The sequence below is a fragment of the Asparagus officinalis genome, chromosome 5, assembly GCF_001876935.1.
Source record: "Asparagus officinalis chromosome 5, Aspof.V1, whole genome shotgun sequence".
Classification (NCBI taxonomy): Eukaryota; Viridiplantae; Streptophyta; class Magnoliopsida; order Asparagales; family Asparagaceae; genus Asparagus; species Asparagus officinalis.
Window position 1 is genome coordinate 118,315,633 of NC_033798.1, and position 15,387 is coordinate 118,331,019.

Here is a 15,387-nt window from a genome sequence, read left to right on the forward strand (position 1 = left end):
CCATCTTATGTTCTGTGAGTAATCAAGAAAGCCTCAGACAAAGATCCGCCATCGTCTTCTTCATTCTTCATCTTCCCCAAATTTCCAAATGGCGGGAAGATCATCGTCCATGATCGTAGAGATCTCGCCGGGCAACGATCTCGCCCTAACCAACTGCGCCTTCGTCTCCTTCAACGATCTCAAGAAGTTCGCGTCCCCTGGATCCGATAGCGTCCTCGCCTCCGTCGGCGATTCCTTGGTCCTAACCCTACGATATCCTTTTCAGTGACCAGTGGTTCCTCGATTCGTTTGGTTTAGCGTAGCGAATGCTCGTAATTTCTTCTTCTTATTTATTTATTTCTAGGCTCTTTGATTGAATTTGAGGTTAGACATCGTTTTTTCTTGGAAATTAGAAACTAAAGAGGGAAATCATCGGGAGTTCCTTCACAATAATTGAGTAAGTTATCTTTTTGCTCCTGAAGCAACGCTTGATTTCTTTGGCATTTGTGGAATTCTCATTTCGCCTGCCAATTTGTTTATTGCTGTTTCTATTAGGATCTTAAATCAGGTTTTTGGTTGAAAATTTGACATCAGATCGTCCAATGAGTTGAGGAAATAGTAAGTCAAAAAAAGGGGGAAAAGAAAAAGAAAAATACCCTTAGAATTTTGTTTAACTGTCTGTGTTTTTTATTGAAGGGATGGTACTGATAATTACACTATAGGTTAAAATGAATGCTGATTAATGGGAAGTATACAAGATATTTTACCTTTCCTATGTAATTCTTCAAAGCAGGTTCTGTCTCACGCAAATAGCTAGCAGTCAGTTAAAGAGTAAAATTATGAATGCATATTCGGGCTATGTTGGGTTTAGTTTAATGATTTTGTATGTTATCTGTATTCAAAGTATGAATGTTTTTGCTCCTCCTTGAAGTAATCCTTGACAAATTCTCACGGCTAGTCAAAAAATTAATGATGGTCGTATTGGTCTGAATGCCATCCAACGCCGGCATGCAAAAGTTTCCACAGAGGACCAAATATCTGTTAGCAGGTTTGCTCAAGCTTATTTAGGATTATGTGTTGATTGTCATCTGTCTTCTGATCTTCTTATTGACCATTATTTTATCTACAAAATTAGGTTTGTACCGCCAGAAAATTTTGACCTTGCAATGCTTTCAGTAGAGTTGGAGTTTGTTAAGAAGGCTAATAGAGCTGAACAAGTAAGGTTCTTTTCATGATTGACAACTTCATTGAATCATGACCTAATAACAAGCTTAATCTTTTTCTCATCTTCAACTGTCTTACAGGCCCTTTGTCTTAACAGACATACCGTTTTGTAATATTGAAATGCTTTATAAGGGATTCTTATCGTGCTGATAATGTTTCCTCTGCAGATAGATGCTGTTATTCTTGCTCAACAGCTGAGGAAAAGATTTGCTGACCAGGTAAGAAATACCCATTCCTTTTCATTTTTGGTACCCTTTAGCTGCTTCGAGACCATGGTTTTGTAGTTATACTTTAGTTTATGTGAGAGCCAGTTTTTGGCTTACAGTTAAATTAGATGGATCAGAAATAAGGGATCAAACCCTGTTAAAGATAGATTCTATAGAAGTATGCATGACGTTGAGCTCTGTTATTTTGAGGCTTCTGCAACGCATAAATCATCCGAAACTACCATTGTGAGTTTATCTCAATTATCAAATGTTAATTGTTTAGTTCAAGGAAGCACATTTGCACACGAGTGTACCACCACCAAAATGCAGTAGTTGTGAAAGCCATACAACACCATGAATATCACTCATCCCTTCAGTTAGTTATCAACTGGCTAGTTTTACGGATAAAATAGCATTAAGTTTAGACCATAATTCAGTGATTCAGTCAATTAAGAGTGTATACTACTTGTCAATCCAGGCACCCCAGACTTATGTTTAGACAACAGTGAATAGTCTACTTTAGGATATGTCGGAGCAAATGGAAGTTGTTTTTTATTAAATTAGAAGAATGTTCTTAATTGAGGATTTTGATCTATCATTCCATCTTAACTTTTTCTTTTTGTTTTCATAGTGCCTTTATATTGTGACATAGGATATAAATGATATACTTTTCTTCATGATTGTTGACGGGTTCAAATTGGGGAAGTGAAGAATGATGAGGCTACCTTTTCTCTATTTCTTGATCAAGGGCTTAGTATTTTTGCTCTTCAGGTTGTGGTTGTGCATGCCGTAGCATGCATGCATGCATGTGCACATGACCATATATTTTTGCTCATTTCTTCCAATCTGTTGTTTTGTTTTAGCTCCTGTCTTCACCCTTTCTTTGCAGAAGGGATCTCTGCAAAAGTTGCCCCTGTGCTTGGGAGGGAGGGATATCAATATCTATATCCGATAAGTATGGATACAGATCGGGAGGGAGGGATATCAATATCTATATCCAATAGGATATGGATACAGATACATATATATAAATACAGATCGGGAGGGAGGGATATCAATATCTATATCCAATAGGATATGGATACAGATACATATATATAAGTGAAATATCCAGATCCGTATCCGAATATCTGATTATATGTATTAATTAATACATGAGGTTCATTTTGATGATCTAGAAATCTAATCATAACTGTTCAAATATGTTGAACATTTTAATGGACTCTCATTTTAGTAATTTATGATATTTAAACATCTCTTGTGTCATATGATCATTGGTCTTACTTCTTTTCTTCATATCAGTTCTCTATCTGTTCATCTGATTAGAATTTGTATTCAATTTTGGTTGATACGTTCACGAGTTTTCTTTACTGAGACATTTGTATTCATATTTGCATCTGTGATTAGGAAGTTGATATGGATATGGTAAGAACCGTATCAGATCAGCTTGCAACCCTAAGAAACAAAGCAATATTCTTAATTGCATATTTTCTAAATATATTTAAGAGGAGCCTCCTTTTGGTACGTGTGAGTCACATTTTTAGAATTCCGGACTTGTCCTCACATATGAAGAAAAACAGAAATGTCCTCACGCTTGAAAAAAATCAACAGAACCTCAAACTAGGAAAAATCAATGGTAACACCCTCACACTTGTAAAAATCAAGCCCAACAAACCTTTTGGAATCAGCTGCAAACTTCCCTGCATTTTGTATCAATGCATGCATCGTGAATACTAGTATTTTCTAAACAGAACCAGTGAAGACAGGTGGAAACTGCTTAGGGAAATTCCGTGACTTGACTAAACTGATAGGGTTTTCAAACCTTGTTGAAAAAGATAACGCAAAGGCATTTTATGGCTAGAAGTATATACTCTTTTCCGGCATGAAGGTGGTTGGAATTTCATTTGAGTCAAACGGTAGCATGTTATTTGAAATTATAGACTATCTTTCTTGCGGTTGTTCGAAGTGTGTATCTGTTTATTTTTCTATAATTTCCGTTGTCTTTTCACCTGGTTAAATGCTAAATTATTTAGGATATTAGGCTCATATTTACTATATCTAATGGCAGAGTTATCATATGATATGCAGGTTATGACAGTGGGCCAGAGAGTGTTATTTGAATTTTGCGGAACAAACTATATTTTTACAGTTAATCAGGCTATGGTTGAAGGTGCTAAAAAATCCAAAGGTTTGGAGAGAGGAATTATTACCTCTGACACGTACATTGTATTTGGAACTATTCCAAATTCTGGGATTAAGGTATGTATTTTTCCTTTTTTTTTTCCCATTCAGTTGTCTTCATTTATTCTGTGGATTGTTATTGTTTTTTACAGGCCTGTTCGTCTTCCTCTGTATTTAGCATCATTATGTTTTCTCTACTAGAAAATGTTGATGTCCTATGATGCTAACTTCATCATCAATTGTCACATGTTTTTTACAGGTAATTAATCAACGTGAAGCTGCCAGCAGCAATATTTTCAGACAGAAAGAGTTTAATCTTCAAAAGTTGGGGATAGGAGGATTAAGTGAGGAATTCACTGATATTTTTCGAAGAGCATTTGCTTCTCGAGTGTTCCCTCCTCATGTTGTTAATAAGTAATTTCTTATTTAAAACTCCAATGTTCAAGAAACTCAGTTATTTTGCTGCATATTTAGGTAAAATTGAGATGTTTTTGTGCTGGTGCAGATTGGGCATCAAGCATGTCAAGGGAATGTTGCTGTATGGGCCACCAGGAACCGGCAAAACCCTTATGGCTCGTCAGATTGGGAAACTGTTAAATGGAAAAGAACCAAAGGTTTGTACTATATTTCTCAATTAATTCTCTCTTGCAGTTGTTAATTGATTGCTGTTACTCGCTTAATGTAGATGAAAATTAATTGTGCAATTATCTTTTTGTCAGATAGAGGAAGTATTTAAATGCTTGTTGAAACTTAAAATTAGTGCAACTTAAAAATGTTACATTCTATTACTATACTACTGCAATGGTGAAGCAATGTATACCACTGTTTACTTATGAGGGAGAGCTAAACTGACTTGAAGAATGATCTTTAAATTTCCTCAGCATAGGAAGGTTGCTATTTTGTTGAGTTTATTGATAATCTATCTATACTAGCTTGGCTTTAGTATAAAGAAGCAAGCGGAAGGTGACTTGGGAATTAATAGGAAGGCATGTGCCTCTTAAAACCAAAAAGGCCGTGACTCTTAAAACATCACAAGGAAGTTATCTCTAATTATTATTACATGTAGATTTGCCTTCCAAATCCATACACGTCTTACATTGAGGTCTACATCCTAAGTGATGAATGTGCAAAGCCAAATTGATGCCTATGAAAAATAAATTCTATCTTTGAGTCATTCCGATGCTAATTATAAGTTCAAAGAGAGAATTGATATTGGAAATTTCATGATGTCAAGTTAGACAGCTTTTCTGATTAATATATAAAAACTAAACTCTATCTTTGAGTCATTCTGATGCTAATTATAAGTTCAAACAGGGAATTGGATATTGGCAATTACATGATGTCAAGTTAGTGATTCATATATAAAAATCATTTCGTTATAGTTTTGTGCAAGTTTTGTAGCATGGAAGTTTTATTTTTGTATGTTCTTAAAGTAGATTATTATTATTATTATTTGGATCTGGCAGTTATTCAATGGTATTTTTTTTTTGTGCTGCAATATTTTGGAATCATTAGAATTTAGAACTAGAGGCAAGTTAATGGATGATTGTATGAATTTTCGTACTCCAGCTCACTGCTTTAAGGAGTCAATCTAACCATACACATCTAATCGATTTTATTACAAGAACTTGAGATCTAAATACCATTCTGTCAGACCTCTTTTTCATTTTTTATTTTTATTTTTATTTTTATTTTTTTATTTATTTCTAGTTATTAAATGCAACTTGTGGTATGTTAATGGCTCTAGAATTATGCTCCATAGCACTAGAATCTAACTTGTTCTATTGTCTGACTGCAATATGTGTCAACTTCTAGGGTGTGCATTCTTTTAAGGTGTTTTTTTACTTGTTCTATTGTCTGACTGCAATATGTGTCAACTTCTAGGGTGTGCATTCTTTTAAGGTGTTTTTTTTGCCCTTCCATTACATATCTAGTACTTAGTAGATCATTCTATTGGGAAATTTAGATTGTCAATGGACCTGAAGTCTTAAGCAAGTTTGTTGGCGAGACAGAGAAAAATGTGAGGGATTTATTTGCTGATGCGGAGAATGACCAGAGGGCTCGAGGTATTCAACCTATGTTATATCTTCCAACTTGTTTAATTCCAAATATCTTTATTATGATTAAACTTCATGATTTAATCTTATTTCAGGTGATGAAAGTGATTTGCATGTCATTATCTTTGATGAAATTGATGCCATATGTAAGGTAAGAGGCTCATCTTGCTATGGAAATTATTTTTTTGCATCCTGCTTAAAGTACTTGCATTTGCTGGTTGCATGTCATTATACCAGATGACTTTGTGCTCTATGTGAGATGGGTGCACCTTGCTATAAGACTTCATTGCAACATTTCCAGCTTTTTGTAGTCACGTGGGCTTGTGCTGTACTACATGTTACAAACTGTGGAGTTAATCATATTCTTGTCTGGATGTGATAATCAATCTGAGCACCCTGGTTATAGCAGTATGGTTTTTCCAACATCATAGTACGGGCTGACATGGAAAAGATTGACATAGGACAACCCTATTTTGCCTTTTTTTGTTGTTAGCCTAATCCCAGTATATGGTTAGTTTCTTCCTTTTTTTTTTCAAATTCTGAGCCACTTCTGCAGGATGCTTTATGTTAAGGTTTTTCAGTGGTGGTTTACTTTTGTACTGGTTGACATATTGTCCAGTCATGATATTGTTGCCTGCAATATCAGTGAGAATATGTTATCACATGAAATGGTGTTCTGGTGCATAATCATGCTTCCTTGCCCATGATTTCTTACTTCTCTTATCCTATGTTTACAGTCTAGGGGTTCAACAAGGGATGGTACTGGAGTACATGACAGCATTGTGAATCAGCTTCTTACAAAGGTATGCTTTAATTTGTGCAATTCAATTAGTTGCTGGTACAATTCATAGCTGTAGGTTAGTTTCTCTTCAGCAATCGTATCAAAACTGACCAAAATTCTATTTTAGATAGATGGTGTTGAGTCCTTAAACAATGTGCTGCTTATTGGAATGACCAATCGGAAGGACTTGTTGGATGAAGCTTTATTGAGGCAATTCTCTGTACTTGTGGCTTATATGTCAAAACTGTTAGCTAAACAATGTCTCTTCTCATACTGATCGATGTCGATCATTTTTAATTTTTTGCCTCTGCACTAGAAATTTATTCAATATTCTTTATCTTTCTGATCTTATTGTCCTATAGAAGTCCGTGCTGTTGGGTCACATGAAGTTATAATAGCTTTCGATGTCCTTTGAATCTTAAAGTTCATTATGGCATTCTCTTGCATACTTGTAGCGGACATAATCTGATTCCTTTGTGTTCTGTGATAGACCTGGACGCCTGGAGGTTCATGTTGAAATAAACCTCCCCGATGAGCATGGACGTTTACAAATCCTTCAAATACATACAAACAAAATGAAAGAAAATTCTTTTCTTGCAGCAGACATCAACCTTCAAGAGCTTGGTATGTGATTTCAGAAAGTAGAACCTTTTATTTAGATTTTTAATTGCTTCTTTTACACACCGGATAACAATTATTTGTTTTTATCTTGTATCTAACCGACTCATCAAATAAGCTGAAGATTATTTGTTTTTTGATCTTTAGTGCTATTTGTTTTGAGATCACATAATTAGGAGAGGCAAGGATTTAAAACTACTTAAAATTTTGTCTTTTGCATAATTACCTACTTCTCTTGGATAATTCACCTCCTACGAATCAAAGATATACAGAGCACATAAATTGGAATTCTGCTTCTAGTTTATTAATGGTTGGAATATACATTTTTTTCTCCATGCGTCCTTTATTAAGTACAATTTTGGATCTTAGCTGTTTTCTTCTATGAAATAAACCAGCAGGTGTTGCTAAGTATGCATGTGCATGAGATGAGCCACAAAAATTCAGGATTTTGAGTTCATATATTTTGTTGTCTTTTGAGTTGACAAGTAATTTTTGATAGATTTGTTCAATGTGTAATTATTTAGAAGGCATAAATAGACTTGACCGTTAGTAAACTTGAGGTTTAAAGCATGTTGACTCTAGATAACTTGCATTTTCTTCATATGCATTTGTAATGCATTCATATATGGTAACTAGCCTGTGTATTACATGGATTGAGTGCATATACATGAGTAATACATGGGAATTTATTTACATGTATTATGCATGTTTGGAGCATGTTTGAAGAACAGGAGACTCGGTCTCGGTTTATATTAATGCTTACAGGCACATGGCTATTTATGCTAAATCCATGGTGAGGAATTTGCTCCTCCCAGCTTCAGGCTCAAATTTTAATAATGCGATCAAAGTATGCCTGTTTTGGATGACTATTATTTTGTGTCACTTATATCATTATTAAATATGAAATTATGGGTCCCTGGATGCTTGTTCTTTAATTATGCAGAATCCTTTTAGGTAAATTTAGAGACGACTGAAATTTGTTATTCATGTCATCCCATGGTTTAACTTCTAATATTCTGGTTGCAGCTGCAAGGACAAAGAATTACAGCGGAGCTGAACTTGAAGGTGTTGTGAAAAGCGCAGTTTCGTTTGCTTTAAATCGTCAGATAAGCATGGATGATCTTACTAAACCTCTGGATGAGGAGAATATAAAAGTAACAGTGGATGATTTTCTGCACGGCCTCCAAGAAATTGTTCCTGCATTTGGTGCATCTACAGATGATCTAGAAAGATGTAGGTATACTTTAGTTGCTATTCATGTTTATTATGTAAATTCCTGGTATTTAGTGTTCTTATTGGCTACTGTCATCTCCCAACATAGGCACAATGGGTCTATGCCTCTTCCGTCGCAAGTGCTTTTCTGTAGCAAATTCTAATTCAAGTTTTTATAATTGGATGAATCCTGCATGCTTCAAATTACATGTTTTGTCCAATAATTTTACTCATGACACACGGAGACTGGTAACAAACACACTGAAACGTCAAAGATATTGAACCCCCCAAAAAAAAAAAAAAAAAAAAAACACTTGGCATAGCGCACAAAAAGAAAGCCCACCCTAACCACGCGCACACACAGACACAGAAGCGTGTGCACACACCCACAGAAATTATCCAAATGAGAAGTGGAGGATCTATGCATCATTCGAGTCACTCACATGTTCACAGCTTAATATTACTAAGATGGCACTGGTTTTTGTTTTCAGAGTTTAATCCCAAATATATCCGAGTGACATAGAGAGGACCTGTGTGTAGTAGCCTAGTAGGCACATAGGCTAAAGGGCGTTACTTCTGAGAATAGCACGTTATTCTGTGCTTCGAATTTAATTGCGGGTTGTCATGCCCACTACTTTTATGAAGCAACATTTAACTTAAAGAAGTGTTTCTGTTACGTGCAACACCCACTCACCGACTCACGTGTGCTTGTGTGCACAACCTCAGAGAGATGGCCTAACTGAATTGCAGTTCACAAATCATATTTGGTACTTGAATTTTAGATTCTCAATGCACTTTAATGGAATTCTACGTATAATACCAGCCTTCAATCTTGGCAATGTCAAAGGAAAATACAAGAAAAAGCTGTGTGTCATTTCAATAACTTGTGTTAATTTGGACTTGTGCATGTGCGTGCTTGCATGTGTGGGCGCGTGTGCCTGGGCACGCGCTAATAGTTCTCATACAAGTTGTATGATTTGAAATAGCCCATTTCAATATTTTTGTTGTATTTTGTGTCATGGATCTGTAGATGTCTTCTGAAATCAAAGATAAAGAAACGAATGTCGGTATGATAAGGAATGTACTAAATAGCGGTCCTCTGGGCAGATACTACAGGACTTAGGGCAATCATCTAATATCAGTCAGGCTATTGAAACCATGCATGAGATTCTGGAGGAGGCCAAGCCATATTGGCCATTGCTATTTGATTTTTGCATGCATTGTTGATCTAAAACTTTTCTAGTTAATAATAGGTCTGCTGAAGAGCTAACTTCTGAGCGAAGCAACTTGAAACTTTGACATTGATCAGCTGCCCGAGTGTCTACTGAGAGTCCTCTGCATGCGTTTCTGCTTAGTGAGTTCATAAAATTAAATAAAATTGTCCTTCCACTTTGAGAACTTTCTGTATTTAGGTCATGTTGTTGCTTTCAGTGTATATTTTCCACTACTTGCTTGCAAGCTAGCATCATAACCATGTAAATCTCTTAAACTTAGAACTATTATATTCTAGACTCCCCTTGCTGTCCATTTAACTTCTTGTAAGACAAAACGTAAGATAGTTTAGCACATAGAAGTCGGGAACTTGGAACGCTATAGCGAACCATGACCCAGGTTCAATTGTCCTGGATTTGTGTGGAACACAACCTGATTCACCAACTCCATCAACCCGATTTAGAATTCAAACCGGTTAAAATTTTGAAAAAAGCACACTTTTCTTAAAAAATAAACAACAAAAAACAACAAAAAACGCAAGAAATTAAGCAAATAAAGCATGCATACCTTATTGCAACATTATTTTTCAAGGGTTTTTTTAAAAACCATTACTGATATCAACTAGCATATTTCTTAAATTTGGCTCTTGCTAAACATCTAATTCGTACATTTAAGAACCGAACCTATAGCATACCACGTACCCTAGCGTACCGTATAAGCCTACCTCCCTTGTAACCAAATCCTAATAAGCGGCGTACCATGCTTCCGTACCTGTTCCGTGAACTGGAACCGGAACAAAAACCAGGTTCCATGCAACTATGGTTTAGCACACTGTTTTTGTTAGTGCGTTACAACTGCAAGCAGTTTCATATATGCTCTCTTAAGTGATGCTACATATTCTACTAAACTATGAACAATTTACAGGCTTAATGGTATTGTTGATTGTGGCGAGAGGCACAAGCACATCTATCAAAGAGCTATGCTGCTTGTAGAACAAGTTAAGGTGAGCAAGGGTAGCCCCCTTGTTACTTGCCTTTTGGAAGGTCCTGGTGGCAGGTAAGATGCTTAATATCTGTTTTCTTCACCTAAATTTGTTTGATTTTTTTTTTTAATTTTTAAACTTCTTTGTTCTGCCCCAGTGGCAAGAGTGCAATGGCAGCTACAATTGGTATTGATAGCGATTTCGCCTATGTCAAAATTGTAAGTTCCTTCTTCATAAACTTTTTGTAAGTTACTACGCTTATTTTTTTCAAAATGATGAAACCCATTTTTTATTGTAGATATCTGCAGAATCAATGATTGGTCTCAGTGAAAGCACTAAATGTGCGAAAATTGTCAAGGTTTGCTGCAATTTTATTAACTGCATTTTCTTAATTTTTTTCTGCAAGGTTAGGCATATGCAAACTCTCATATTGGCAAAACCTTATGAACTATGAATATTCATAGCTCCTACAGTGTGTTTCTGTCACATAATTCGTGTTCTAGCATTTAATTATTTACGCTGAATTCTCATGAAATATCTATTTTGTTTGGTCTTCACTGGGTGCATAGTTTGTGAAATTGGCTAAAAACTCACCACTACATTTGAAATTCCAATTAACAAGAAAGATGAGCAAAAAATGACTTTTTCCTTTAATAAGTCTTTAATATTACTATCTCTTTGTTTTTTTTTTGAAGTTTTTAATGTGATTTAGAAGAAGGTGTTTTACTATTACTAGCAAACCTACTTATCGATCATGATACGGGTGTATCTTTTTCCTTGGTTCGGGAGCTTAGCGATCCTTATGAGAACTTGATGATAGATGATTCTCATGATATCTTGAGAATAGAGACGTGGACGAAGTCGTTGAAGGCGGCAACGTCGAAGAGTATAGGAAAAACTGTAGGAAATACTTTGGACTTCCAACGGTCGTCCGCACATGACGCCGCGGTCGACTGCGAACATGCACAACTCAGGTAAAGTTTTTGGACTTTTTGCGGTCGATCGCGACGAACTCTACGGTCGACCGCCAAAACCCTGTAGGCGATTTTGGTTTCGGTCGTTTGCCACGGTCGACCGTGAGTCTGGCTGGGCCAAACTTCCAGTTTCCTGTTCGTTTTAGGTTTTGTGTTTGATATATATTAAAACACGACTTTTCTCGGGTTTTTGAGGAACCAGATTGTATTCAGAAACGAGATCAAGGAGATTGTTCTTTAATCTAGAGAGATTGTGAGAGAGAGAAATTTGTAATCTATTATTTCTCATAATCTAGAGAATGTATTTTTCTTCGACAAACTCAACTTTTTGTGTTCGACAAACTCAACTTTTTGTGTGTTTTTTGTCTTCTTCACAACCCACTCTTGATAATTCCGCGATCAAGGGTGCTCGTCCGAGGACTTGTATTAAGTTGGTATCAGAACGATTAGATCCTGTGAAGGGGATCATGTGTATGGTCCTTACTTGATCGTAATATAAGAAGCTTGGCGAGAGCCTTATTTCTTTGGAAGGAGTTCAGAGATTAAGGAAGAAGAAGATGACTGAAAGGGATAGTTCAACGAGACTTGATGCATTGGAGAAACAGATGGAGACAATGGGTTCGACTCTCACACAGCTCGTCAATCTTTTTCAAGGAAAGGACAAAAAAGAGGAATCTTTCTTCGACAGACAAGAAGAAACTTTTAGAGTCTGATGGGGAGGGTGAGGAATCTGATTCTGATGGGGAGGTCGAGATTGTCAAGACTGTTCCGCATCAATGGGGTAAGGGTTCTTACCAGAATTTAAAAATAGACTTTAAGGTGAAGATTCCTGTTTATGATGGGAGTATCAACGTCGAGAGGCTCGAGATTGGATCGAGCGGATGGAGACATATTTTACCCTCTACGGATATTCATCTAAGGAGAAACTTGTGTTCGCGACTTTGAACCTTTCGGGACATGCATTGATATGGTGAAAATCCTATGGCAAGTAGGAAAGGAAGACGGTATCGTGGAACAAGTTCAAGGAACTACTGAGGAAGCAGTTCTATCCGGTAGGGTTCCTTGATGAGCGTTGGTACAAGTGATACGGATTGCGCTAAAGGTTCAACTAGACCGTTCAAGAGTATACGACAGAATTCCAGCAACATGCGATGGTCCTTAACATCACGACGGAGGAATATTTTATTTTGTGAAGTATATGACGGGTCTAAATGAATATATCCGAAAGGAGATGAAGCTGTTCACAGTCGAGTCCATTGCAGAGGCGAGTGTGAAGGTCATTGCCATTGAGGGTAGGCAAAAGAAGGGCAACGAGACGAAAGGAAATTTCAAACAAACGGGAGGCAAGTCTAGTGGCTCTTAACCTAAGGAAGAGAAGAAGAAGGATGATTCAGGGAAGGCAGGATTAACATGTAATCACTGTAAATAAACGGGACACGTAGCTGATCGTTGCTGGGAGAAGTATCCTCATCTGAAGCCGAAGGGGTTGAAGAAAAAGGAGGAGAAGGCATACGTGGTAGCGTAAGGTCCGAAGGAAATTCCCGGGATGACAGAACCTAATAGCAGTCTCAACCTTATGACGGGGAAGCATACCACGACAGAGGACGAAGGCCCGAGGGAACAACTCTTTGTTTTGAAGTTACAGGTCAAGACCGGCTTGGTTAATGCCATAGTGGATCCAGGGAGCCAGAAGAATTTGATATCTGAAGGCTTAGTTCAGAAGCTAGGATTGAAGCCGGTCAAACATCCGAAACCCTATCCTTTTGGGTAGATTCAGAAGGAGGCGGGATTGAGTGTGGTCAACCAGTGAACTTTCAGATTTGCACTCCACGAGTTGTATATTGATGAGGTGACATGCGATGTTGTTCCGTTGGATGTTTGTCAAGTAATACTGGGCAATTCTTATTTATGGGATATGTATGCGGTCTACGATAGGCGGGTCCAGAAGTATACGTTCACCAAGGATGACGAGTAATTCATATTTCGTTCGACATCTCTTCCACAAGAGATGAGTTTGGTGACGGTGACTCAGGCAAAGAGGCTAGTGAATGCAAACAAAAAGTTTGTATTGTTATTTATTAGGCTTTATAAGGAGCAGCTGAGTAGGGTGTGCTAGACTACCTTGAGCAAGCTTCAGAAGGAAGATCTTGACAGGTTGAAGGCCAAGTACACGGACTTGTTTTCAGAGATCATGGGACTACCACCACGACGCGGTATGGAGCATGAGATTATGTTGACTGGAGAGAGTTTCTTACTGAATATAGGTCTATACCGCACATCTGTAGAGGAGTCTGAGGAGATCAAGAAGCAGGTTCAAGAATTTTTAGAAACAGGAGTGATTGTGCCGAGTTGTTCACCTTACGGGTCACCAGTATTGTTGGTGCCCAAAAAGGATGGAGGCTGGGGCATGTGCGTGGATTACCGGACGCTCAACAAGATAACCATCAAAAATCGCTACCCATTATCTCAGATTGATGATCTTATGGACCAATTGGAGGGAGCGAGGTTCTTCACAAAGTTGGATTTGAAGTTTGGTTACCATCAGGTGAGGATTCGGGAGGATGATATTTGGAAGACTGCGTTCAAGACCAAGCAGGGTCTGTTCGAGTGGTTGATGTCGTTTGGATTGTGTAATGCTCCGGCTACCTTTATGAGACTTATGAATGATTTGTTACGATCCTTTATAGAGGGTTTTATGATAGTTTACCTCGATGATATCTTGGTGTACAGCAGGACCTGGGAGGAGCATTTTGTTCATGTCGAGAAAGTATTTGAAGTGTTGCAGAACAGACAACTGAAGCTCAATGTGAAGAAGTACGAATTTGGGAAGGACGAGTTGGTGTATCTCGGCTTTATCGTAGGGAAGGATCAGCGGAGGATAGATCCAAGTAAGATGGCGGTGACCATGAAGTGGCCGACGCCTAGGACAGTGACGGAGGTGAGAAGCTTCATGGGGCTTGTCAGTATTTTCGCAAGTTCATTCGGCATTTTTCGACTTATGTGGCACCTTTGCATGACCTTACGAAGGCGAAGGTTCAGTTCGAATGGGGGAGAACGCATGAGGAAGTTTTTCAGTTACTAAAGAGGAAAATCTCGGAGGCACCGATGTTGGCATTGTCAAATTTGTAGAGGACCTTCTAAGTAGAGACCGACGCTTCTAGTTATGCTATGGGCGATGTGTTGATTCAAGATGGGAAGCCGTGGAGTACTATTCAGAGATGTTCACGGGTGCTATTCAGAACTACCCCACCTACGACAAGGAGTTTTATGCACTTTAGTAGACAATCAAGCATTGGCGGGTGTATTTGTTGGGAAAGGAGGTGGTTGTGCACTCAGACCATAAGCCATTGGAGTTTTTACATGCCCAGACGAAGCTGTAGCAGGCACGACACATGAAGTGGATGTCCTATTTGATGGCGTTCAACATCATCATTAGGTACAAGAAGGTAATGACGAACAAGTTAGCCGGTATGTTATCTTGTCCACCTGTAAGGGCTCTCTTGGTGGCGACACACATTCAACCATTGGTTCTTTTGGGGTATGTACAAATGTACACATCCAGCAGAGACTTTAGCAGTGTGTTCGAGCAAACGAAGGCTGGTCAAAGGGGGGAGTATGAGATTGGTGAAGATGGTTTGTTGTATTATGGTACGTCATTTTGCATTCTGGAGGATGGCAACCGATTGCAGTGGATTCGAAAAGCACATACATCATGTGTGCAAGGTCATTTTGGGATTCAGAAGACGGTTCTCAATCTACGACGCTATATCTTTTGGTTAAAAATGTTGGAGGACGTCACTAAGTATGTTGAAGGGTGTAAGCTATGTTGCATATTGAAGCATTCTAATAGGAAACGAGGATTGTATTTACCATTGTCGGTACATTCGAGATCGTGGGAGAGTATTTCTATGGATTTCTTAGGAGGATTGCTGACGACCAAGCGCGAGCACGATTATTTGTT

The 15,387-nt window shown here is 37.8% G+C and overlaps 1 protein-coding gene across 1 annotated transcript in view; it reads left to right on the forward strand.

Moving 5' to 3' along the window:
* The window catches only part of LOC109840902 (vesicle-fusing ATPase-like), a 21,399-nt gene continuing 6,012 nt past the window's right edge, over window positions 1–15,387 (forward strand). The window contains exons 1-16 of the mRNA XM_020409729.1: window positions 1–252; window positions 932–1,027; window positions 1,115–1,196; window positions 1,371–1,421; window positions 3,498–3,668; window positions 3,850–4,004; window positions 4,096–4,204; window positions 5,557–5,656; window positions 5,743–5,798; window positions 6,385–6,450; window positions 6,556–6,638; window positions 6,919–7,052; window positions 8,073–8,283; window positions 10,395–10,526; window positions 10,610–10,670; window positions 10,751–10,810. Coding sequence (XP_020265318.1) covers window positions 89–252; window positions 932–1,027; window positions 1,115–1,196; window positions 1,371–1,421; window positions 3,498–3,668; window positions 3,850–4,004; window positions 4,096–4,204; window positions 5,557–5,656; window positions 5,743–5,798; window positions 6,385–6,450; window positions 6,556–6,638; window positions 6,919–7,052; window positions 8,073–8,283; window positions 10,395–10,526; window positions 10,610–10,670; window positions 10,751–10,810 — 1,731 coding nt within the window. The 5' untranslated portion in view covers window positions 1–88. The remainder of the gene's footprint in view (window positions 253–931; window positions 1,028–1,114; window positions 1,197–1,370; window positions 1,422–3,497; window positions 3,669–3,849; window positions 4,005–4,095; window positions 4,205–5,556; window positions 5,657–5,742; window positions 5,799–6,384; window positions 6,451–6,555; window positions 6,639–6,918; window positions 7,053–8,072; window positions 8,284–10,394; window positions 10,527–10,609; window positions 10,671–10,750; window positions 10,811–15,387) is intronic.